This window comes from Argiope bruennichi, chromosome X1, assembly GCF_947563725.1.
Source record: "Argiope bruennichi chromosome X1, qqArgBrue1.1, whole genome shotgun sequence".
NCBI lineage: Eukaryota > Metazoa > Arthropoda > Arachnida > Araneae > Araneidae > Argiope > Argiope bruennichi.
Window position 1 is genome coordinate 54,842,374 of NC_079162.1, and position 27,071 is coordinate 54,869,444.

The 27,071-nt window shown below is 29.2% G+C and overlaps 1 protein-coding gene and 1 long non-coding RNA gene across 6 annotated transcripts in view; both read right to left on the reverse strand.

Annotated features, from left to right (window-relative positions):
- Positions 1 to 315: 315 nt before the first annotated feature.
- On the reverse strand, positions 316 to 7,271 carry LOC129958543 (uncharacterized). Its single transcript, XR_008783240.1, has 3 exons — positions 5,944 to 7,271; positions 4,552 to 4,608; positions 316 to 378 (listed from the first exon to the last, which is right to left on the reverse strand). It is a non-coding gene; the product is annotated as an uncharacterized LOC129958543 (long non-coding RNA).
- Positions 7,272 to 17,361: 10,090 nt separating this feature from the next.
- LOC129958517 (regulation of nuclear pre-mRNA domain-containing protein 2-like) overlaps positions 17,362 to 27,071 on the reverse strand; it is a 31,611-nt gene continuing 21,901 nt past the window's right edge. For all 5 annotated transcript variants that reach the window (XM_056071043.1, XM_056071042.1, XM_056071046.1 and 2 more), the window contains 2 exons: positions 26,771 to 26,900; positions 17,362 to 20,750 (listed from right to left, as the gene is read on the reverse strand). In XM_056071043.1, coding sequence (XP_055927018.1) covers positions 20,149 to 20,750; positions 26,771 to 26,900 — 732 coding nt within the window. In that variant the 3' untranslated portion in view covers positions 17,362 to 20,148. The remainder of the gene's footprint in view (positions 20,751 to 26,770; positions 26,901 to 27,071) is intronic.

The following is a 27,071-nucleotide window of genomic DNA, read 5'->3' on the forward strand; positions in this document are numbered from 1 at the left end:
AGGATAGTGAGGTGTGCAATATAATATCATGTAAGTTATCCTTGATGAGTAGTATCAAGCAAAATGTAACAAAGAAACAAGTTTATTATGCAATAAAATATCTACACCAAATAATTAGTAAATCAAAACTAAACAAATATTACAAAAAGGTAGGTGAATGTACTGGCCAAAGAGAGATATCAATCATATTGTTGAAGTTATCACTAACATAAAGTCCAATATTAATTTCAAACTCATTGGTGATGTATGGTATAATATTAAAATTAATACAAAAAACTTGTACACAACTAAACAATAATTTAAAAGAAAAAATATACAAACCTTAAATTTTTATGAAAAACATTCTCCTCAGATAATATGACCCACAAATTTCACGCTCTAAATAAAGAAATAATAAAAATTTGCAAATAAATAATTAAACATTCATACAACTACTAAGCAATTCTGTCAAAATAATGTCATAATATAAATTTAAATCAATTAATAGAAAATAGAATTATATGTTCAATATCAGTTATTAGTACAATATCATAAGAACATATAGTATAAATAGAGAAAAAAACTTAGATTACAAGGAAATAAAGCAGACTTATAGTGAAATTATAACCTAAACATGATCGGGCATGAAATGGACCATACATCAAATTTTCAATGAGGATGTGTGATATAATAATTACTTATTTTTTCTTTAATACCTGCTACAAAGCAAAATATATCAAAGAAACAAGCTTATTGTGCAAGAGAATAGGTATTAAAAATACTAACAAAATCAAAGCTCTAAAGATGTTTTAAATAATAGGTTAAACTGTTGGGTAAAATCAATCATTCTGTTTAAGCTATCAATTACATAAAGTCTAATTTATTTTCCATGTGAATCATTTATCATCCTTGGTATAATAATAAACATAACAAATCATAAAATCCATAATAAAACAAAAAAAATCTTCCTCATAATTTAACAAAAAAAAAAAAAAAAAACACAATTCCCATTTTAAGAGAAAATTTTGACTCCAAACAAAAAAAATCAGACTCATCACGATATTAATAAAATGAAATAATAATAATCTGCATGTAATCAATAGCTTTTAACACAAGATTAACTAACTGAGTGAAAAAAAAGGGATAAAATGAAATTTAAATCAATAATTACACAAAGAAAATGTGTGTTGAACATTAGTTATTATTCAAAGTTCATATGAATATATAAGCCACACAGAGATAAAACATTATATTTAAATGGAATAATGATATATTCTAATGAAATTAAATTCTAAACATGATTTGAAAACAAATGGACAATAACTGAAAGGATAGTGAGGTGTGCAATATAATATCATGTAAGTTATCCTTGATGTGTGGTATGAAGCAAAATGTAACAAAGAAAAAAGCTTATTGTGCAATAAAATAACTATTCCAAATAATTAGTAAATCAAAACTAAACAAATATTACAAAAAGGTAGCTGAATGTACTGGCCAAAGAGAGATATCAATCATATAGTTGAAGTTATCAATAACATAAAGTCCAATATTAATTTGAAACTCATTGGTGATGTATGGTATAATATTAAAAGTAAATACAAAAAACTACTACACAACTCCAGGATAAATTAGAAGAAAAAATATACAAAAGTTAAATTTTTATAAAAAACACTCTGCTCAGATAAAGTGACTCAGAAATTTTATGCTCTAAACAAAGAAATAATAAAAAATTGCAAATAAATAATTAAACATTTATACAACTACTAATATCATAATATAAATTTAAATCAATAAATAGAAAATATAATTATATGTTCAATATCAGTTATTAGTACAATATCATATGAACATATAGTATAAATAGAGAAAAAAACTTAGATTACAATGGAATAAAGCAGACTTATAGTGAAATTAAAACCTAAACATGGTCTCGAATGAAATGGACCATACATCAAATTTTCAATGAGGATGTGTCATATAATAACTACTTATTTTTTCTTTAATACCTGGTACCAAGCAAAATATACCAAAGAAACAAGCTTATTGTGCAAGAAAAAATGTATTCCAAATACTAACAAAATCAAAACTATAAAGATGTTTTAAATAATAGGTAAAACTGTTGTAAAATGGGCAAAATCAATCATTCTGTTTAAGCTATCAATTACATAAAGTCTAATTTACTTTCCATGTGAATCATTTATGATCCTTGGTATAATAATAAACATAACACATAATAAAATCCATAATAAAATAAATGAAATCTTCCTCATAATTTAACAAAAAAAAAAACACACAATTGCCATTTTAAGAGAAAATTTTGACTCCAAACAAAAAAAAAATCCGACTCATCACGATAATAATATAATGAAATAATGTTAATCTGCATGTAATCAATAGCTTTTAACACAAGATTAAGTAACTGAGTGAAAAAAAAGTGATAAAATAAAATTTAAATCAATAATTACACATAGAAAATGTGTGTTGAACATTAGTTATTATTCAAAGTTCATATGAATATATAAGCCACACAGAGATAAAACATTATATTTAAATGGAATAATGTTATATACTAATGAAATTAAATTCTAAACATGATTCAACAACAAATGGACAAGAACTAAAAGGATAGTGAGGTGTGCAATATAATATCATGTATGTTATCCTTGATGTGTGGTATGAAGCAAAATGTAACAAAGAAAAAAGCTTATTGTGCAATAAAATAACTATTCCAAATAATTAGTAAATCAAAACTAAACAAATATTACAAAAAGGTAGCTGAATGTACTGGCCAAAGAGAGATATCAATCATATAGTTGAAGTTATCAATAACATAAAGTCCAATATTAATTTGAAACTGATTGGTGATGTATGGTATAATATTAAAAGTAAATACAAAAAACTACTACACAACTCCAGGATAAATTTGTAGAAAAAATATACAAAAGTTAAATTTTTATGAAAAACACTCTCCTCGGATAAAGTGACTCAGAAATTTTATGCTCTAAACAAAGAAATAATATAAATTTGCAATTAAATAATTAAACATTCATACATTTACTAATATCAAAATATAAATTTAAATCAATAAATAGAAAATACAATTATATGTTCAGTATCAGTTATTAGTACAATATCATGAAAACATATAGTATAAATAGAGAAAAAAACTTAGATTACAATGGAATAAAGCAGACTTATAGTGAAATTAAAACCTAAACATGATCTCGAATGAAATGGACCATACATCAAATTTTCAATGAGGATGTGTGATATAATAACTACTTATTTAAATTAATTAAACATTCATACAACTACTAAGCAATTCTGTCAAAATAATACACTACTTATTTATATTAATTAAACATTCATACAACTACTAAGCAATTCTGTCAAAATAATGTCATACTACAAATTTAAATCAATAAATAGAAAATAGAATTATATGTTCAATATCAGTTATTAGTACAATATCATAAGTACATATAGTATAAATAGAGTAAAAAACTTAGATTAGAATGGAATAAAGCAGACTTTTAGTGAAATTAAAACCTAAACATGATCTCGAATGAAATGGACCATACATCAAATTTTCAATGAGGATGTGTGATATAATAACTACTTATTTTTTCTTTAATACCTGCTACCAAGCAAAATATACCAAAGAAATATGCTTATTGTGCAAGAAAATATGTATTCCAAATACTAGCAAAATCAAAACTATAAAGATGTTTTAAATAATAGGTAAAACTGTTGGAAAATGGGCAAAATCAATCATTCTGTTTAAGCTATCAATTACATAAAGTCTAATTTACTTTCCATGTGAATCATTTATGATCCTTGGTATAATAATAAACATAACACATAATAAAATCCATAATAAAATAAATGAAATCTTCCTCATAATTTAACAAAAAAAAAACACAATTGCCATTTTAAGAGAAAATTTTGACACCAAACAAAAAAAAAAATCCGACTCATCACGATATTAATAAAATGAAATAATGTTAATCTGCATGTAATCAATAGCTTTTAACACAAGATTAAGTAACTGAGTGAAAAAAAAGTGATAAAATAAAATTTAAATCAATAATTACACATAGAAAATGTGTGTTGAACATTAGTTATTATTCAAAGTTCATATGAATATATAAGCCACACAGAGATAAAACATTATAATTAAATGGAATGATGATATATTCTAATGAAATTAAATTCTAAACATGATTTGAAAACAAATGGACAATAACTGAAAGGATAGTGAGGTGTGCAATATAATATCATGTAAGTTATCCTTGATGAGTAGTATCAAGCAAAATGTAACAAAGAAACAAGTTTATTATGCAATAAAATATCTACTCCAAATAATTAGTAAATCAAAACTAAACAAATATTACAAAAAGGTAGGTGAATGTACTGGCCAAAGAGAGATATCAATCATATTGTTGAAGTTATCACTAACATAAAGTCCAATATTAATTTCAAACTCATTGGTGATGTATGGTATAATATTAAAATTAATACAAAAAACTTGTACACAACTAAACAATAATTTAAAAGAAAAAATATACAAACCTTAAATTTTTATGAAAAACATTCTCCTCAGATAATATGACCCACAAATTTCACGCTCTAAATAAAGAAATAATAAAAATTTGCAAATAAATAATTAAACATTCATACAACTACTAAGCAATTCTGTCAAAATAATGTCATAATATAAATTTAAATCAATTAATAGAAAATAGAATTATATGTTCAATATCAGTTATTAGTACAATATCATAAGAACATATAGTATAAATAGAGAAAAAAACTTAGATTACAAGGAAATAAAGCAGACTTATAGTGAAATTATAACCTAAACATGATCTGGCATGAAATGGACCGTACATCAAATTTTCAATGAGGATGTGTGATATAATAATTACTTATTTTTTCTTTAATACCTGCTACAAAGCAAAATATATCAATGAAACAAGCTTATTGTGCAAGAGAATAGGTATTAAAAATACTAACAAAATCAAAGCTCTAAAGATGTTTTAAATAATAGGTTAAACTGTTGGGTAAAATCAATCATTCTGTTTAAGCTATCAATTACATAAAGTCTAATTTATTTTCCATGAGAATCATTTATCATCCTTGGTATAATAATAAACATAACAAATCATAAAATCCATAATAAAACAAAAGAAATCTTCCTCATAATTTAACAAAAAAAAAAAAACACAATTCCCATTTTAAGAGAAAATTTTGACTCCAAACAAAAAAAATCAGACTCATCACGATATTAATAAAATGAAATAATAATAATCTGCATGTAATCAATAGCTTTTAACACAAGATTAAGTAACTGAGTGAAAAAAAAGTGATAAAATGAAATTTAAATCAATAATTACACAAAGAAAATGTGTGTTGAACATTAGTTATTATTCAAAGTTCATATGAATATATAAGCCACACACAGATAAAACATTATATTTAAATGGAATAATGTTATATACTAATGAAATTAAATTCTAAACATGATTCAACAACAAATGGACAAGAACTAAAAGGATAGTGAGGTGTGCAATATAATATCATGTATGTTATCCTTGATGTGTGGTATCAAGCAAAATGTAACAAAGAAAAAAGCTTATTGTGCAATAAAATAACTATTCCAAATATATTGTAAATCAAAACTAAACAAATATTACAAAAAGGTAGCTGAATGTACTGGCCAAAGAGAAAAACACTCTCCTCAAATAAAACGACTCAGAAATTTCATGCTCTAAACAAAGATTTGCAAATAGATAATTAAACATCCATACAACTACTAAGCAATTCTGTCAAAATAATGTCATAATATAAATTTAAATCAATAAATAGAAAATAAAATTATATGTTCAATATCAGTTATTAGTACAATTATGCTTTGGTGTTAAGCAAGCAAAACAACATTGTTTCTCCCTTAAAATATTATACCTTTCAGCCAAACTCATCTGAGGTTGAAAACAGTCTGGGCTCGAGTGTTTCCCAGTACAGAAAACACATTTATTCTTCACTTCTTTTGAAGCTGTAGTCAATAAATTGGCAGCTGTAGGTACCTTTTTCATTGGAAAATCTCTTACTTTTTTGTTAAATGATTGGCGATTTTCATCTGCAGCCAAGCCAAAACCAGCCATAGCCAAATTAATTCTTTTTTCGCCTTCCGTTCCGCTTTAAGGAAAGTCATTAAATTGGTTAAACGTTCATTAGCATCAGTTGAGGCTGTTAAAGAAGCACTTCTATTCCATGCTTTCAGAAAATCCTCTTGAAAACAAGACTCCGCCATGGGATAAAGAATTGAAGCACATTTATCAGTAGTCACTCCTAAAGTCTCTAAGGCTCTCAGATGAGATTCAAGTTTATCACAGAGGGATGTCATCGATATTCTCTCATGTTTTTGAACCGAAATTATCAGCTTTAAAACTTCCCGAACATAAACCTCTACTAATAGTTCATCTCTACCAAATCGCGCTTTTAAACTTTTAACTGCTTTGGCATAATTGGCTGCTGTTGCCGAGAAGCTTTCTAATACTTCTCGGGCTCGAGATCCATTTACAGTAGCTTGCACAAGATATTGAAATTTGTTCTCAGGCGCGATTTCATCATCGTCATGAATATGTTGAAATTGGCTCCAAAATTATAGCCAATCTTTAATATCGCCATTAAACTGTCTAAATTCTAATTTTGGCAGATAAAATTTCTTTTTAGTGCCAGATATAACAATATTTTGAGACTCGCATGTAATTGGCAATGTTGCTCTGATTCTCGAAAATTCCAGTTGGTGTTCTCTTATTTTTCCACTTCGTATTCCAGCTGTTTTAATCTTTCCGCTTTTTCAAATTATGTTCGCTTTTGTTCTTTTAGTTTTCGCTGGCTCTCGGCCGTCACAAAAAATATTTGTCACAAAGTCTGGATCATCCAAATACTCTTTGCTTTTCAAAATATCTTTCAGTTCAGAAATTTTTACCTTATCAGGCAGTGCCTCCCCAATTTCTTCTGCTATAAAAAAAAAAAGTCCTCTTTCAAGAAGCCCTTAGCTGTTTAAACATGTTTGTATTCAAAAACAGTATCCTGTCGCCTAAAGCCAGGAATGTAAACAATGTCAGTAAAAATATCGTTGCGGACGCCTTTTCTATTAAACAAATGATCAAAAGATCCCCAGATGAGTGATATACTCACAAAAAAGTGTATTAATCAGTGTCCTTAATTACAATTAATGACCTTGATTTCATATCATAGCTCTTTTATTAACGGAAAAGAACATTCAAAAGAAACTATACTATCTACAAGATGTTGCCATACAGCTTAAGCTAAATCAAAATAAAACAAATAATTCCTAGATTATAGGGGGACAGTTTAAATTCAAATATTGAAAATAATATTGCACAATCATAAATTGAACACATACATAAAACAAAAAATAAACTGAATGAAATATTTTACATGTTACAAGTACATAGACCTTGCCCGATCCTCCTGGATTGAAAAATTAATAAACACAATTATTGTTAAAAATTAAAGTTGTGTCAAACGAAAAACTATAAATACTGAATTATTCGCTTACTCCATCTAAATTACAGGATTCTCTAATATTAATTAACATAATTATGAAGAGCAATGAAATGTCCAAAAATCGAAGTGCTTCAATAATTAATCAGTTCTATGTTCTAAGAGTGCTTCTAACATTCACGTGGCGCTCAGTACGATTTTTTGCGCAAGCAGAAAAAATCTAAAATATCAAACTGAAAGAGTATCTTTTCTAAACAAGTTTGGATGGCTCATTAACCTCACCCCTCTCGTGATGTTCGAACTAAAGGCAGTGTCGGTTTTCGAAAGACTTCTTCAAAGAGTAAGGGAAAGTTTTATTGTGGGTAATTCGGTGCGTCGGTTGCCCTTCTGAATTTCACTCTCCCTTACAGCAATATTTCCCGGGGACTAGGAATTCTTTTCTTGTTGGGTGTTATTCGGCTTGTCAATCAAACCTTTTAAGCCTCTTCCTTTGATAATTTGGTTAACGTCTTAACCCCCATCACTAGGAGGTGCTTTCGTCGACATCGGGTTTCTTTCTCTGTATATGGCACTCTTAATGACCAGATGAAGAGAGTCTCCCATTTCACAAAGAAATAGGCTGAAGTTCTTCCAATCCGACTATCGCTGGAAGTAATAAGCTGCTTATCTCACTGTACACAAACAAGATTTCTTTCGCATTCATGTTTCCACATAATTTTTTCCTCCTTAAAGAGATTTCTCCAGGCATTCAATGCGGCAAATAAATTCCACATATATCTTTTAAATGGATATAAGGCCATAATTACTGTCGTATATTTAATATTTTCTATTTCTAAAACGATTTGATATTCACATGATTAAATTGTCTGTGCCCAGTTAGATTGAGAATTCCGCTGCCGCCAAAGAATGCCTAGTTTTTAAAACAGGTGTATGATTTATTTTTAAGTTCTTTTTAAAAAAAGATAATAAAATACCTACTTTTGATCTGTGTTTGGAATTCCTAGAAAGAAGATGCCAGATTTTAAGCAGTATTAATAGTAACATTCCTGCGAAATCAAAGTGTGAAAGATCAAAATTCCTTTTTATTAAATCTAATAAATCATGTTTCGTCTGTAAGAAAAAAAATCATACATTGCTTCATATAACGCCGGAAAATAACTCCAGCGCTGATCGGATATTCAACCGAATATCCTGCACCAGAAGTAGCAAACAACTCAGAATTAATTGATTTTCTTCGAAAAATGCTCGCTTTGCATTTTACACAAATGGAAATAAAATATTTTGATAAATCAATAATTTACATAAAAGATGCCACAAATATTAAACGACCTTTTCGCGCGATTTTGGATAGTGCTTGAGAATCTTCCTTTATTAGTTGGAGTGCAGTAGAAGCATTAGGATTAAAAAACATTCCGATTAGCGGTTTGAATAACTCGGCTATTAATGTAAAAAGAAAAATTTCTTCTCAAATATGAAATGAGAAAAATGATACGCAATAGGAATTTGATTTATTATTCGTTCTAAGAATTTTTCGCCTGCTAAAAAAAATTAATATTCCGCATTTGAATATTCCTAGAAATATACATCTTGCAGATCCAACATTTTCTATTTCTCAAAAGGTAGATTTGTTGATAGGGACAGAGTTATTTTTCGCATTCTTAGAGTAAGATAAAATTAAAATAGGGAATAACTTATTCCTACAAGCTAGCTATTTCGGCTATCTTGTTTCCGGTAGCATTTCTGACGATAATTTGGATACTTTAACAAATGTTGGTTGGTTGATGGAGTTTATTGGCGCAAGAACCATTTTTGATTAAACTGCGCCAAACATACGGTAAGATTAATCCTATTTTAAAGGTTTAAAAATTTCTTTCTAAATTTGCGTCATTTTCCTGAACTTGTCAACCTGTAAAATCTACAAAACGTAAGAGCATGGTATAACAGAATCTAAGAGTTATTTAAATCGAAAAGTAAAAGCCAATCATTTTTAAAAAGGTGGGGATGGGGTACTTTATGAAGAATATCTTTTAATTTAATTTGAGGAGAGTGAAAGTATCGAATTCATTCATTGTTAAATTGTGGACATTCTATTAAAATGTGAAGAACCGTCATAGGACACTGGCATGCTGTACATCGGGGTGCGGGTTCCCCCAACAGCAAATGTTTATGTGTGAGCCGTGTATGGCCAATTCTTAATCTGGTAAGAATGGTATCAAATTTTCTACTAGGCAAATAAGGCCAACAATCGATTATATGTTTTATTGTTTTAAGTTTATTTGCCTCTGTAATATCCCACTGGATTTGCCATTTGAAATGCACACTGGATTTAACGTGGTTTTTTATATCTTTTAATAGAATAGGAGATTTTAATATACTGGTAGCAGATTTCGCTAGATTGTCTGCTAATTCATTTCCCCGTATACCAACGTGAGAAGGAACCCAGCAGAAAAGAACTTTGAACCCCTTGCAAGTGAGATTATCATGTAGTTCAAGTATGTTAAAAGTCAATGGATGAGAGAAACGGTGGAGTGATGTCAACGATTCTAAGACACTTTTTGAGTCTGAATAAATGATATAGTTATCAGGTGGACTATTTGAAATGTGATATAATGCATGAAGGATGGCAGTAATTTCTGCAGTAAAAATAGAACATGAAGGGTGAAGTTGAAATGAGATTGCATCATTGATAAAAACACAAGCAAATGAAGCACATGAAAAACTTTTCGAACCGTCTGTAAATATTGGAATGAAATTTTTATATGATTCACGATGATGAGCAAAAAGTTGGAGGTAAATCTCAGGGGCCGTATTAGTTTTATCAAAAGTTGTAAATGGATTTAAGTATTTTAGTCCATGTGATTTCCACGGAGTGAGGTAATATTTTACGTTTGATACAACGTGGATATTGTCTATGTTTAAACTGTTTAGAATGTTTGTTGCTCTGTTAAAGAATGAAGGAATGACGGATGGTCTGGCATTTTGTAAGCGAAGTATGAATTGATTTTGCTTGTAATTAAAAAACGGATGTGATGGAAGGGATAAAAGTTTAAAATAGTAATGGAGAGTTAGCATTTTTCTTCTCTGATCGAGAGAGGGCTCACAATATTCGACATACAGGCTTTCGACAGGAGAAGTACGAAAGGCGTCACTGCAAAGTCTGAGAGCTGAGTTATGAATAGGATCTAATTTTTTTAACACACTCTGTCTTGCAGAACCGTATATTACATAATACTTTATACTTTACTTTGCTACTTTAACAAAACGTTGCTTTTGTCTAGGGGCTTAGAAGCTCTAGACAAAACTCTTATAAAATTCTGGAAAATAGAGACAATTTCTGAATCTGAGAATTTGTTGAGTGAAGAGGAAGTGATGAAATAGGCAGGTATATTGCCAGATGCCAATAAAGGATATTGAAAGTTTAGGAGAATCCAAAACTATTGCACTAAAAAGATTAGATCAACTTTGGAAAAGGCTTTCAATGATGAGGCAATGGAAAAGCTGTACCCGGATTTCGTGTAAGAATACTTAGATCTTGGTCACATGGAGAAAGTGAATGCTGTAACGTCAGTCTCGCCTTTTTGCCACTACCTTCCTCCTCATGGAGTCTTTCGACTGGAAAAGACAACAACAAAGCTTCGAGTTGTATTTAACGCCTCTTCTCTAACAACATCCGGCAGTAGTCTCAATTATATCTTTTGAAAGGACTTGTCAAGAAAGACATATCTGAAATCATGACAAGATTCAGAAAGCATAATTTTTTTTTACTGTGTACATTCAAAAGATGTACCGCCAGATACTCATAGATCCAACACAATGTGACATATTAAGAATCATTTGGAAAGACAGAGAGGATGCAGACCCAATTGAATATAGGCTCAAAACAGTGACATATGGCACAACCAGTGCTCCTTTCTTAGCAATAAGAACTCTGAAACAATTAGCTTTGGGCGAATCTTCAAGATTTCCATTGGCTTCGGATGTCATTCAGCAAGATGCTTATGTGGATGATATAGTTTCTGGAACACCAAGCTTAGATTAAGCAAATGAACTTCAATCCCAGCTTCGAAACATGCTGAAAGCTGGTAGAATGACTCTACACAAGCGGAGTTCCAATTCAAAGGAATTATGGAATAGTGGTATATCTAGTGATCAGGAACACAAATTTTTATCTACAGCCGAACCATCAGTAAAAACATTACAAATTGCAAGGAAACCTACAGATGATATCTTCACATTTAAATGTCAATTCCTGAGAAAGCATCTTATACAAAATGAGATGTCTTGAGTGTGATAGCTAGGTTGTATGATCCCTTAGGCTTCATTGGACATGTTGTAACGACAGTAAAAATGTTTCTTCAAAAGTTATGACGGCTAAAGGTGATCTGAAATGAACTTTTTGCAACGCAATGCAAATATTTTATGGATTCTTTGAAATTCATTGAAGAACTACATATCGAAATAAACATTTTTGCAGATGTTATCAAGAAAACAATCTTGGTCGGATTTGCTGACGCTTTGCAAGCTGCATATGGAGCTATTGTCTACATGAAAAGCAACAGTGAAACCAACTCAGTTGTCATGAAGCTTATCGCCAGTAAATCCAGAGTAGCTCCGATGAAAACAGTTTCTATTCCACGTTTGAAGTTGTCAGCTTGTCTTCTACTATCGCAATTAGTGGAAAAGATAGTTCATGCTTTCAAGTTGGAAATGCCAACGGCCATACCATGCTGAATTCTCGTCTGATCACCGCAGTTAAGCAGCATCGGACGCGGTCAGTACTTGGGAGGGTGACCACCTGGGAACACCGCGTGCTGCTGGTTTCTTTAATGGGCTGGGATAGCCTGGTTGGTAAAGCGTTGGATTCGCGTCCCTCAGGTTGCGAGTTCGAACACCGCCGGGCGAAGATCCCCCACGTGCTTGGTGGCTGACGCGCGTAAAAATCTGTCGTGGTCACATAATCCTCCATGTCGAGAGTAATACCACTGGGGGTACTGGATCAGGGGTGATCGTTCTCTGATTCAGGTCTATATTACGATCTGTGAATGAAGTCCGCCCCGTAAAAAGGGTTGTGACGTGTGTGTAGCTAAGTCGTTCTCTTGGCCCTAGATGGCGCTACTATAAAAACAAGAGACGCTCCCCCGCCGGCTTAAAATTGCTATCCTCGTAACAGCGGGCTTGTCCATGGCAAGTGCCATAAGAAACAAGATGGAAATAGATGATGTCATTCTTCATACAGACTCTACTATAGCTTTTGCATGGATAATACCCTTCCAAACAGTCTCAATACCTTCGTCAGCAATAGCATGTCCCAAACCCAGCAGTTATCCAAGGATTTCCAGTGGCAGCACATCCCATCAAAATGCAATCCAGCAGATTTCATTTCCCGAGGACTGGATGTGAAGACACTTGCAACTAATGAGCTGTGGTGGAAGACACCAGATTTTGAGAACTTAAGTGCAGTTATTCCTGGGAATTAACAAGTGTCCAGTATTAAGACTGACAAGTGCTATAACAAAAAAAAAAAAAAAAAAAAAAAAAAAAAATTAAACCTATTTCAAAATTAACTTTGAATTTATTTATAACTTTGTTGATGAATTGCTTAACCTTTCTTAATTTTCAGAAACTAATTAGAATCCTAGCCTTTATATTTAGATTCATTAGTAATTGTAAAGCTCCTGTAAAACTGAAGGATTCACTCACCTTTGAGGAATATGGTAAAGTTGAACATTTTCTTATAAAGCATTTTCAGGTAAGGTATTTTTCACCAGAGATGTCTGCTCTAAAAAAAAGGATTTTCAATTCTTCATTCAAGTTAGCTAAAATTTCTTAATAGCTTTAATAATAAGGATGGTTCGTTAAGGGTAGGTGGGAGAATTTCCCATTCTAATGTAAGTTTAGTGAAAAACACCCAATTGTTCTGCCTGCTGGCAATAATGTAGATGTAATGGAGATTTTCATGTAGCTCAACAAGCCCTATTAAATACTGTTCGAATAATATATTGGCCTCTTGATGGCAGAAGCATAGCACGAAAAGTCGTCAATGAGTGCGTAGAATGCTTCAAAATATAACCCAAGTATCGCCACTCAGATTATGGGAAATCTTTCTCCTGAAAGAGTATCACACAATTCATCCTTTCTAAATGCAGGACTTCACTTATGTGGTTCGTTTCTAATAAAATATAAGGGACAGAGAAAGAGTACATTTCAGAAATTCTATGTAGTCATATTTGTCTGTATGGCAACTAGAGCAGTTCACCTAGACTTTGTTTCGGATTTAACGTCAGAAGCTTTGATTGCCGCGTTCAAGTAAAAGTAATTGGTAAAAGTTCAATTCTTTTTAGCGATAATGCTACGAATTTCACAGGTGCTTCAAGAGAACCAAAGCGTCTGCATAAACTGGTGTTAAAGAGTGAAAACATTGCAACCCTGTTAACTTCAGAAGGTATTAGGTGGAAATTTCTGCTGCCCAGTGTATCGAATTTTGGTGGCCTTTGGGAGGATGGTGTGAAATCCTTTAAGTATCATTTGAAAAGAGTGTTAGGTTCCTTTCTGTGAACGGTAACATAATTTTTAACTGTTATAGTTCATATTGAGGGCATCCTCAATTCACGACCACTCACTCCCCTATCAACTGATACAGACGATTTTAACTCCAGGCCATTTCCCGATAGGAAAACCTATAAATTCTATTCTTGAACCTGACATTACTGATAAAAGGTGATAACTTGTAATAGATGGCAAAAATCTCAGAAATTATTTCAAACCATATAGAAACGCTGATAAAACAGCTACTTGAGTCATTTACAGCAGCGTAACTAATAGTTGTTTAAACAACTAGACATAATTCATGGTATGATGGTTTTAATTAAAGATTTGCCACCTGTCATTGGGTAGGATTACATAGACTATTCTGGGCCCTGATGGAAATGTCAGTTGTAAATATACGCACGCCAAAGGGCTTCAGAAGATCTATTTTAAATATTAGTATTTTACTAATTGTGGATAATTTATATCTGCTGTAAAATTATTAATTGCATTCAAGTGTTAATTGTAATTTGTTTGTGTAGTTTTCAATTTGTTTATACATGTTTAATTTTCCTTCAGGCAGCTGTCATTCACCGTCAGGCAGGATGTTCCGTAGTGTGCTTCTAATTCGCCTTGGCGAAGGAACTCTCGCCAATTGGCACGACTTTTTGTGACGCTCTCGGTAACGGAAGTGGAGTAGACTTCGACGCTGTAACGCTTCTTCGCAATAGAACTATTTCAAGAAATTACAGTCCGCTAATTTTGCTTATAATTAAGCACACCCGCACACAAGGTATACTTGTCAAAGAATGCTTCCCACTTTACGCAATCTCAAATCCTACAACACACGATGCTGAAGCTATAATTATAAAAAAAAATCCAAAACCTACCGCCAATTGACTTATATCTATTTACAAACCTCACCGATATTTCATACAACTTAGAAAAAATTGCTTTTAACTCGTCCACCTCTTCATGGTGGAAGTTTTTTTATGCCAAAAGCAACGAATGGAGCCGCCGGAGAACAAGCTAACTAGGTAAGCAACTGTCCAACAAAGGAAAAAATCCTAGGCCTTGAGCAATCCACTAGATATGGCAAGAGAGGGGCAATAATTATCGATTTGGCTATGATAAGAAATATTCCTTCCAAAATCAATGTAAAATCAGAGAATGAACCCTTAAGTGACCATCTACCAGTTAGATTCTGGGTGACACTAGCACGGTGCTTTGCGAGCTCAAAAATTTCGCCCCGCATTGAAAAAATTTCCAGAGACAATTAATCAAAATACTGAAGCAAGACTTTAATTAGTAGTAGTAGTATCAGCTTCGGAAAAAAAAAAAAAAAAAAAAAAAAAAAACTGTAATTGTTAAAGTTTTAAAAAAATGTAGAAAATTGCAAGCGAAGTTATCACGGTTTTGACAAAATCGCAAGAACCCAAGTTCAAATGAGAATGTCGTAAGAAAAACTAAAGCAAGAAATAGAGACAAGATGAATTCTGTGTATGAAAAAATACAACGTTTTAAAAAAGATAAAGCATATTGTCGACTTTAGTATTATTAGAGCCACACGGAAGACTGAAATTTGAATAAAGATAAATGTTATATTATGAACGAAATAATAAAATACTTAAGTATATTTAAATCAATTACTGAAGAAATGAGCATTGATAAGACCATTTCTATCAGTAAAATTGCACACTCTTATCAAGATACCTTGTCAAAGACGAGAAAAAAAAATATTTGGGAGATAAAACTATTTCTCAACCTCTGAAAGGGATGGGTGGAATGTTAAAAGATGAGCTGACTAAAAAATTTCAAAACATCGAAAAGAGAGATCTTAGATCTTATTGATTTTAGATCCAAGATTTAAAAGAAAAAAAAATGTTTTCACGATGAAAGTGATTTTTTTAACAATTTATGATCAAATAAAAGAAAATTAAAGGAATATGAAAACTGGTATCTAATAAATCAGACCAACACAGGCCCAATAATAAACCACCTCACAGGTTGAATTTGATGAAGATGTACTTAAAAATGCCTCATCTAATAATCCAAAAGAATCAGCAATAACAGATACAGATAAGTATTTGAATGAGTGACTTATACTGAACGATAATGACCCTTTTAAATGGTGGAATGATAGAAAGGTTCTTTACTCGAAGCTCTACGAATTAATACTTACAAGTCTATGCACACCGGCAAATTTAGTTCCATGCGAGATAATATTTTCAAAAGCTGGAGTTATCTTAACAGAAAGAAGTCGTTTGTGTCCAAGAAAAGTTAATTAAATTCTTTCTCTAAATCATAATTTATAATTCAAGAATAAAAAAGAAAGTGTGACTAGATGCTTCCAAAATGGCAAGAAATTGAAGGAATTATATTTCATCTATAAGAATTTAGTATTAAACAAATTTCATCATCTTTCAATGCATTTAAAAAAAAAAAAAAATTCAAAGCTATAGCTCCTTTGGAGAAATATTTCAAAATATTTTATTTCACACTGTCAGGAAGGAGAAAATGATAATATTTTAACAGGTAAAAATGATAATATTTTAACAGGTAAAAATGATAATATTTTAACAGGTAAAAATGATTTTTAAGCACAGCATTCAGCTTCCACCTCTCACGTTTTTAAAATGTTTCTAATTACATTATGCAATTTTTAGGTAATCTTTAAGCCATCATAGAAAACGTTGTTAAAAACTGAATCCTACTAATGATATTGCAAACATTAAAGATAAAATTTCGAATGCATGAATTTGAATGAAATACTATTAATTTCTTTGAAGAACTTTTTAGATAACAAGTTCTTTTTTATAACCCTACAATTAATTTTTTAATATTTTAATTTTCAGCTGATCTTTCACAAAACTGCTTATTAAAAATTAAAATTAATAAAGCAGCTTTTATGATCAGTAATTAAATCTTATTAGAATATGAAAAATTAAACATGTCATTTCTCAGAATAGGTCTTTTAAAAAAAATTATGGCTTGAAAAGAAAACCAATATCTCCTACAGCTAAAAGTAAGGATAGAAATTGAAATTTATTACTCTACAAGTATTTTTTTCATTTTTAAATAATATCTTACAATTTATGTATGTTTTTACAGTAGGACTTCAAAAAGGTTATGACAATTATTGAAACAACAAACCACCTTGTGAAGAGTAAAGATTAGAAAAATGAAAAATATCACTCAAGTATTTTTTCAGTGTAAAATATTTTAATTTTCTTTACTTTTTTTCAGTTGGTTTTTAAAAGAATTGTATATTAATTAAAAACGAAATACTGCAAAAAGTAAGAATAAATTGAAACATACCAATGAGTAATCTGGATGTTTTTATTTACAATATTTTTCTTTTTTATTTTACAATATGTATCTTTTCATCCCCCGCTGGTCTTAACACAGAATGGCTTATATTTAAAAATGAGACATAAAAATAAACACACTGTAAAAGATAAAATTATTTTTATAAGATTGAGTACTATTTTCTAAAATAATTGCTAAATAGTTTTTGAACATTATTTTTAAAATGCTACATTACTTATTGTTCATATAAAATAAAATTCTTGGAAGGAGAGAATTTTCAACAGATCATTCAATAATTATTTTTAAAGACATACTCCGATATATCAAATACTTGTTCTTAGAACTTGCAGTATTTCAATTCTGTTTTTTCTTAAATTTAGGGGGATGTCACAAAAAAAAAATACATAATATAATTGACAGAAGTTGAACATAACAGATCGCATGCTATATCTCTAAGATATGACTACAAGTGAAGCTACTACAAGTCTAAGATATGATGACAAGTGAAGATACTACAAGTCTAAGATATGATTACAAGTGAAGCTACTACAAGTCTAAGATATGATTACAAGTGAAGCTACTACAAGTCTAAGATATTACTACTAAGCTACTACAAGTCTAAGATATGACAAGTCAAAAAACAGTTTAGAAATTGTTTTGACATTTCAATCAGCACAGAAAGAAGTACAAGGAATGGCAAAGATAAAGAATTATTAATGGAAAGCATTACTTGATGATGCCACAGAATATTATAAAACCTTATTTGCAGGTATTTTATACTCTGAACCATTTAATATTTCTTCATTAGGATATAACAAAATGAAAATTTATACCTTTTACTATAAAACACTTAAGTGCATGCAATTTAAGTCAATGTATGATTTTCTAACATTTTCTAGGGTTGGTTAGAAACAAAAGGCTATTAAAATGTGTTTTATGGAAAAAATTTTAAAAAATGTCTGCAATTTAAATTCTCAAAAAGATTAATCATACTGTAGAGAGTGGCGAAAGTAAAGTGGCAAGGTTCGAACCAGCTACTTTTTAGTTAAGAGTTGCAGTGTTCTGCCAACCAAGCATCGTTAGCTTAATGTTTGAAATATAAGATTTATCAAAGCTAACTCGTGCTTAAATTTTATGATTGTATTTTAAATGAAAGAACTGAAAATAATATAAAGAATAAATTGGCTCCAAAAATAAAAAAATTCTTAGAAAAGCTGAATTCCAAACCTTGCAATAAAAATTTAAAGCCTCACATGTCTTCGTCAAAATACCGAGAACTGTAGTAAAAATAAAAGATTTCAACTTTTAAAACAAATTACAATATAAAAAACATTTCATAATCAAAAGTACAAAAACCGAATATAACTTATTTTTGAGAAAATTGTTAATTAACAGTATTTTCAATAATAAAAAATTAAGTAAAATTTGTGAATAGAAATAATAATATAATTAATCTGATAAAAATTATATTATTTTTAATTTATTATTCATTTAATTATTAAAATTTCAATAATTAAAGTAATTTTGGGCTACATTTCCATTTGTATTTGGGATATGGACCTCTTAACAAGTTCGCGTCTCTGGAGTCAAGAAGTTAACGAGTGAAACATATTGGCATACACATTTTCCAAGCTCATTTTTTTCTCTTTGGTATTAAGTATCAGAATAAAAAGAAGTTTTATTTTAAGTTCCACTTTATGAAATGTTATTTCATAGTCTGATTTAACTGAAATAACCACATGCTATAACTATTTACAAATGTGCAGTTCTTCATTTCCAGTTTTCCCAAGTTTATACAACTTCTTCATTCTGAATCACATTGCATGTCCATGACTTCTAAATTATCTTGACTGTAAACTTCAGAAGAAAAGAAGAGAGATTTTGAGGGAGGGGGAAGGGAGAAGACTCGAGGGACTATAGCTATTAGTATATTTTGTATTTAAAAAAAAAAAAGATCTCAGTGCAAGGTACATATTCAGGCAGTTTTCAAAAGATACAGGTGTGACCTCCAATGCATTGTTACTATCAGAAACAAAAAGACTTTTAGTACAGATACCCACTAAAGGATTTTGGTTTGAAGTAAATTAGGCTTACCATCTGCCTTTCCATTTTTTAAATGCATATATGAAATTGGTGACCTCATTTTTTTTTTGCCACCTAGTTTTGCTAATTTAGTACCAAAGAATAGAATTTCTGGCTCACTAATGTTTGACTGATCTGAATCTTTCGAATTCAGGGTTGGATTTTTTATCATAATCTCATAATCTACACTTTCTGGAAGTTTCTCAGCTTCAATGGAATGTTTTATTGCTGAAGTATCAGTCACATAATTATCTTCAGCATTCTGAGATGGAATGCTTTTACTTTTCCCAAGAAATTTTTTTTCAGAAATTCAGTAGATATAGATGATATGGAAGAAAATAATGAAGAATCAAAGTTTGGTGATGGAGTTAACAGTGAAAAATTACTTTCTGAATTGAATTCAGGGATAATAGTTGTATCATTTCTTCTATTATTTTCTCTAGAAGTTTTATTATTAATTGATGATGAATCTTGGGCGTCATTTCTATTATTTAAGAAGTCCATTTCTTTGCACTTTTTTTATTACTTTAGAAGAATGCAAAAAGATATCACTAGCATTTTGAATTATTTTTTCTAAAGATAAACTTCTTTAAACATGAGATTTTGCATTCTTTAAAATAGAAATAACATCAGACATATTTTTAGAACTTACTGTTAATTTTGAAATGGTATATATGGTAATTTCGTTCCAATAAATTCTAGTGTTACTAGAATTGTTTAGTTCATTGTTTCTTCTTCTATCATGTCTTCTGAAGATTTTTTTTCATCTTCCACGCAAATATTCGAAGGTTGTTTGCTGTCAGAATGTCTTTCTTCAGAAACATCTGTGCAAATATGTCGCCCTTTGGACTGAAGGGGAAGTTCCATCTTTCTTTTAACAACAATATTTGATTTAGCTTTCTTCGTATCATAAGATTCTTCCAGTAAAAATTCTATTTCATTATCGCTTTCTGTTTCTTCTTTTTCATTTAAGCAATCCAATATGCTTGTTCCCTGATTAGAAGATTTTTCTGCAGAACTGAGATCTATATTTCTTGGTACTTTATTTTGCTGGTCAGCTGTTATCTGTAAATCAGCAATATTCTCATTTTGTATATTTGGGCTTCTTAAACTTTTCAGATCAGATGTTCCAGTAAGAGCTGATTCAAGACTCATTTGTTTTTCAGAATCTGATTTTGTTTCTGCAAATAATTCTGCTAATTTACTGAATTTTGGTTTAGGTGATTGCTCTAATCTTTTCTTGATTGAACCAGGTGATACTTTTGAAGATGTTCCAGATACACTTGCATTATCAGGATCAAAGGAAGCAGTACCAACAGCTACAAAATAATAATAATAATGAACAATAATAAAACAGACAGAAACCAAGATATTCTCAAAAGAAATGCAATAAATTAATGGAATTTCCCCAAGACTTAAAAAGCATCTAAGATACTTGCTAAGTTCTGCTATCTTGCATTGCAAAATTAGCCATTTTCACAAACTTCATGCATAAATTATTGAACCTGACATATATGTACACTTTGGAGTTACTACTTTAACAGAAAAGTGATATTTTAGGCCTCAAATTCATGTTTAATAATAACTAAAGTTGAGCCAATGAAAAAATACACTTAAATATAAAGGGTGTACACTCTAATCATGTTCCAAAAGCCAATTTCAAATAATTAGAATAAGGCAATTACTTCCAAATGGAGAAAAAAGCTATAAATGATGTAAAGAATTATATTTCTTTATGTTCTTTCAGTTAATAGATATATTGTCCAAAAATTACAAAATTCAAATTTTTATACAAACTCTGAATTACATACATTTGAATATAATTTTATTAGTTATAAATAAAAAAAAATATGATTGAAACACTGACATTTTAAACAAAAAAAGTTCCACATTTTTTAGACAAACAGATTGAGGTTATGAAGCACTGGATATTATATTATTTTAGATAATTTCAACTGTTACCTTCAGACAGATCAATCGAACAATAGTTCTTTTTTAATGATTTGCTTAAAATAATGAAATTCAAAGCTTTATAACCTAGTTTCAATCTTAGAAATGTGAAGCTTTTTTTTTTTTTTTTTTTTAAGTTTAAAATGTTAATTAGCCAAACTTAATGTGTTAAATACAATTAACAGGACAAACAGATTTTTTATATAATTTAAATTTCGTAATTTTTTCCATTAATACAGTTACACTCAAACAACAAACAGTATGATTCTTTACTTTGATTAGAGCATATTCAACATTGGATGTATTTGTCTTCTTCTAATGATATTAAAATTAACATTAGTTATTAAGCCTGAATTAAAATGGACACCCTGAATGTAGAATAAATTATCAAACTATATTATTTGCATTCAACTTTAAAAGAAAACTGTGCATTTAAATAAACCGTATGTTCCATTCAAGCACAAATACAATGAAGTTCCATTACCTTCCAAAGGTTTTAAAGTTAGGCATCAATGCTAGGAATAGTTTTGGTAATGTGCATTTAGTGCTTTTGAACAAGTAGTTTATCAACTTTAAATCTTTTTATGTTAAATCTTTTGTAATAATTAACGTAACTTCAAGCTAAAATAATTCAGTAGCATTATTTTCATAAAAACTTTTACCAAGATGATTTTTTATAAACAGAAGAGTATCAAAACAAAATAAAACAAAAAAAAAATATACTTATTACACAGTTTCCCATGATCAAAATAATTATTGGCCTTTCAAAATTTTAAGCTACAGAATACTATCAATTAAATACAGTTACAAACTGCATTATTAAAATATGATCAGTAATTTTTCCTATGAGAGAAAGCATTTTTAAAAAAGAATACGCCTCATTACTTGAAATCTTATTTCAAAAAAAAAAAAAAAAAAAAAAAAAATTACATTTTATTTTATTTTTCTAAATCAATGCTATCTTCTTATTATTAATCACAAATGAAAAGACAGACACATTTTTTATTTTTGCAAAAATGAGTATATACCTTATTTAATGCTTGAATCTTTCTTAAGCTTTACCCTCTTTCTTATATCATTATTTTAATTATTCCATTAACATTCATTTTAATTTAAAACACAGATTTCAGTAAATTTCTTTTACACTATATTACAAATATCAAGAACAAACAAAAAAAAATTATTTTAAAGAAAAGTAATTGTAAAATTGGTAAAAAAAAGATCATTTAAATAAATTCACAGATATATTAAACAATTTTTTTAAATATAAAATCTTATCAGAAAAATTAAAATTAATTTCAAGTTCCTTTCATTATGTCAAAAATAAATGCAAGCAAAAATAAATAAATAAATAAATTTTTTAAAAAAGTGATGACATTTTTTCACTTAAATCTCACTAAGAGGTGTTGATTACCAGTTGAAAATAATTTAGGAGTTTGAGAATACATATCGATTTCTTAAATAAAGCAAAAAGAAAAAGAAAAGAAAGAAAGAAAAAAGAATATGTTTAGTTTAGCCACAGCAGTAACATATAACTTACACTACAAGTAGCATGCATTAATAATTGATCACCTATTTGTTCACCATCCATATACTTAATGTCAAAAAAATTAGCCCTCAAGCAAAAACCATTGTACTGAATTTAATATCTTTTTAGCTTATATAAAATTTCATGACAAATACAATATCAATGTGCCCACGCTCACAAAGCTTGTCAATTTTGGAGAAAATACCCAAAATTCTACTTAAGAGTATATTTTCTCTATAATGGGGGGGGGGGCTTGACAGAATTCTTAACCCCAGCCACTAAATAAAATATAACTCCATTAACTTTTATTTCATATAAAAACTCCTGGAGTCATCCCTGCACCTATATATTTGAGAGATATAGAAATACAGAACTTGGATAGAGTTTCTAACCTCAACAATTGAATTATATTGCAAATATATCTAACTAATGAGAATGATCTGCATTATTATGCAATTACAATTTAAAATAATACTTTCTTTTGTTTTGATTACATGTATGACATCAAAGTAAGTCCACGTGACTATATTAACTGATCACCATTTCTACATTGGTCACAGAAAATGCATTATAATTATCACAACAAAAGTATAACTAAATACAAAAGTATAAGTAAAAATAATTATACTTGTTATTTTAAATCATATATGAATATTAATGCATACTGCATTCTGATTGATTAGCCATATTTTAAAGTGGTGAAACTGTTAAGATAAAAATGGAAGTTGGCTAAATCAATTCAACTGCTTAGGCTGAGGGCATAGTCAAAATTTTATTTAGCAATATCTCACAAAATGGAGAGGCAGAAAGTAGATGTCCATTGGATAAGGTAAAGGCTGTAAGCATTCATAGAAAACAAAACATTTCAAAATTGTAATTTGGACCAGGCTTTTTCTTCATAGAGAGAAAGTGTACAGTAAAGAATGTTTTCTCACTTTCTTTCAAAAACGGAGAACCATGAACAGTAAGTGATAATTAATGATGTATTTGATAACCATAAGCTTTCATATAAAATTAAAGCATTTGAAATTGGTCCAGCAGTTGGGGCAGGCAAACTCTGTCATAGGTTTTCCATGTAGATACTGTACAGAAAGAGCAATGTACATATAAGTCTGCATATTTTCAAAGCAAATAATATTTTCTGTTTTATAATAATGCATAGTTTTTATTGAACAAAATTTTTTAAGTTAATTTTAAATGTGTATTATTTAAATTTTAATATTTCTTTCTATATCAGCATAATGTTTGCACAACATCTACTGTAAAACAAATGTCTTTTTTGTTTTGACACAAACAATAAAGATAATAAAAATGAAAAAAATATCAATAGTAAGAAATTAAGTCAACTTTTATAAGATTAACAATAAAAACGATTTTTTTCTTCATTTTTTTTAATTAACAAATTGCCAGTTTATTTAGATGTTTACAGAATTTCTGAAAATGCAACATTGATGTCAGCACAGCATGATCAAGAGTCTGTATTTGATTATTATATACATAACAAATGCGGTTCAACATTGCTGGAATGGAAAGTGTAAATTTTCTTCTGTACTAACTTGCTATATTAAGAAACTTGAACTGCAGTCTTATAAAGCTATCATAAGACTGGCAAAACTGCCATGAAACTGAGGAGAGAACAATGCCATGTCCTAAATAAACTTTAAGTCATTTTTTTTAATAGAAAAGGACAGCAGCGTTCAGAAATAGTCAAGACTCTAAAATATCGCTTCTTGCTTCTTAAGTTTAGTAAAGGCCCCTTTTTTTTAATGTTTTGAATTCCAAAAATTTAATAAAAATTTGCTTTTTAACTTGTACATAAAAAAAAATGCAGAAAAATGCGATTATATATTTTGTGAAAAAATGAAAATGCTTTAACAACTTCTAGTTCCCATAAATAACAGAAACAAATTTGTGAAGTTAAAAAGAGTCAGTTCTGTAGTTAAAAGTTTACTTAAAATAAAAAATGTTATGTGAAACATTTTTTAAAAATATTTTTCTACCACAAAATAATATTAAAATATAACAATATTTACAAGTAAACAACTTTAAAATTTTGATTTTTAAATTAAAGCAAAAAAAAAACATTTTTCATCACAATATTAACATGTTTAACTTGACTCAACGATTCGATGAAGCAACAGTATTGTTTTGAATTTCATTACAATAAAATTCTTTGTTACAAAATGTGTTCAAAAATTACTAAAACTAAAAGCATTTATTCGAACAAAACTGGTATAATTGAAAAGCCACTTTTTAAAATAATTTTTGAGTGATAATAAGCTTGAATGTTATAGTAACAACCCATTAAAATTATTTTTTTAAATATTTTTTTATTCTTAGTGGACCTCTAATACCCAAGAAGTAACTTTCCAAATTTCATATTCGTAACTTCCAATATTTTAGGCTGCACACTGCTCTCTCAATCAGAACAAACTTTTACGTGTAAAGGAAAAAATCATTATGAAATGACAGTATCTAAACCCTAAAGAACAAAAGTTTTTCAAAATTTATTTAATTTACAATTTTAAGCAGCAAATCTAGCAGTTTTTTTTTTTTTTTTTTTAATGTATGAAAACTAAAATTTGTCAAGATTGATTCAGCAAATAATAATTTTCAAATGGATGCTATTCCATGGATACATTGTGAAAGAAATAACGAAAATTAAAAACTTTCTACAACTTTAAGTTAAATGTCATTATACTAGATTTTCCACAATGGTGTAACATAATTACATACTGCAATTAATTACCATTCAGTATAGTACATAAAACAATCTAATAAGCTGTTTAAGGAATTAATCCAAAACAACATATTAATCAGAATGATATGCAATGTGTAATGTCATAAAGACGCTTCACTGAAAGTGTTTTTACAACAGCTTCTACCATGTTCAATATCACTTTGGAGTACAAAATGCCTCCTGTTGTACTTTTGTTTTCCATCAATCCGACCAATATGAATATTCTTCTTTAACAACAACACATAAACACACTCTTATCAGGCATAACTTAAATTAATTCTTCAACATCTCAAAATTTAAAAAATTTAGTTTTTGAGAAATGTTTAAACACATTTTTCAAGATGCAGCAAGTATGGCACAGTATGTATTGCACCTTCATGATAATTATTCCAGTATTTCGATAAATGACAATGCACATTGTTGAAGAAAGAGGCAGTGAAAAAAAAAAAAAAAAAACCTCATTAGGTGCTATTGTAATAGGTATTGGAATCCTCGGATCTATTTCCAACTGGATTCCTTGTTCAAATTCTTCCCTATTCTTGGTTATCTTTCTTGATATATCTGATAAATGAGCCTTCATGATTATGTTTTCGATTTATTGTATTCAGTGCATGAGGAAACAAAACAAAATTCTGTCTTTGCATTTCTCAAGAAAATCAAGTACTTTTTAAGATTTTTTTTTTTTTTTTTGCAAGATGAAGCACTTTTAAGGTGCTTAAAAATGGTTTTCAAATTTAAGTACTTTTCATCATGCTCTGATAAAAATTCTTCAATCGTGGATTTTGGTATGATAGTAACAACTAATAGACATTCTAATTTAACATACATAAGCTCAAATTTGATCACTGTTGAAAATATTAAAAATTACAGATATTTTATTTATTATTCAAGAGAAAGTACCACAACAATTCCATCCATACTGATTTTATTTCAGCAATAAGCATGATCAATAGTTTGTTTGAAATATTAAAGACATTAATATGGATTTAAACTTTTAAAAATATATATTCAAACATCTCTTTTTATTTCTGGTGTAAATCATAACCTCTTGTCTAAAAATTCTTATTTTGAAACAGCATTATATAATTAGCTTGCTACAATTTTAAAATAAGTATGCTTACCTGATGATGCACATGAATTGCTTTCAGAAAAACCTTCAGAACTGTTTTCATTTTGAGATGGAAGTACCGACATCTTTTCAGATAATGCTCTTTCCACATTCTTTAGCCTTTTTCCATATATTTGATATGCCTGGAAAAGGATATATGAATTGAAAAGGATATTGAATTAAAGATAATTCCTAATGATTTTAAATTGCTATAGCTAAAATGTAATATCAAAAGATTTGAAGAATAAGATTTAAATCAAATCAAGAATTAATTTTAGGGCTTTTAATTTTAATTAATTTTAGGGCTTCATAAA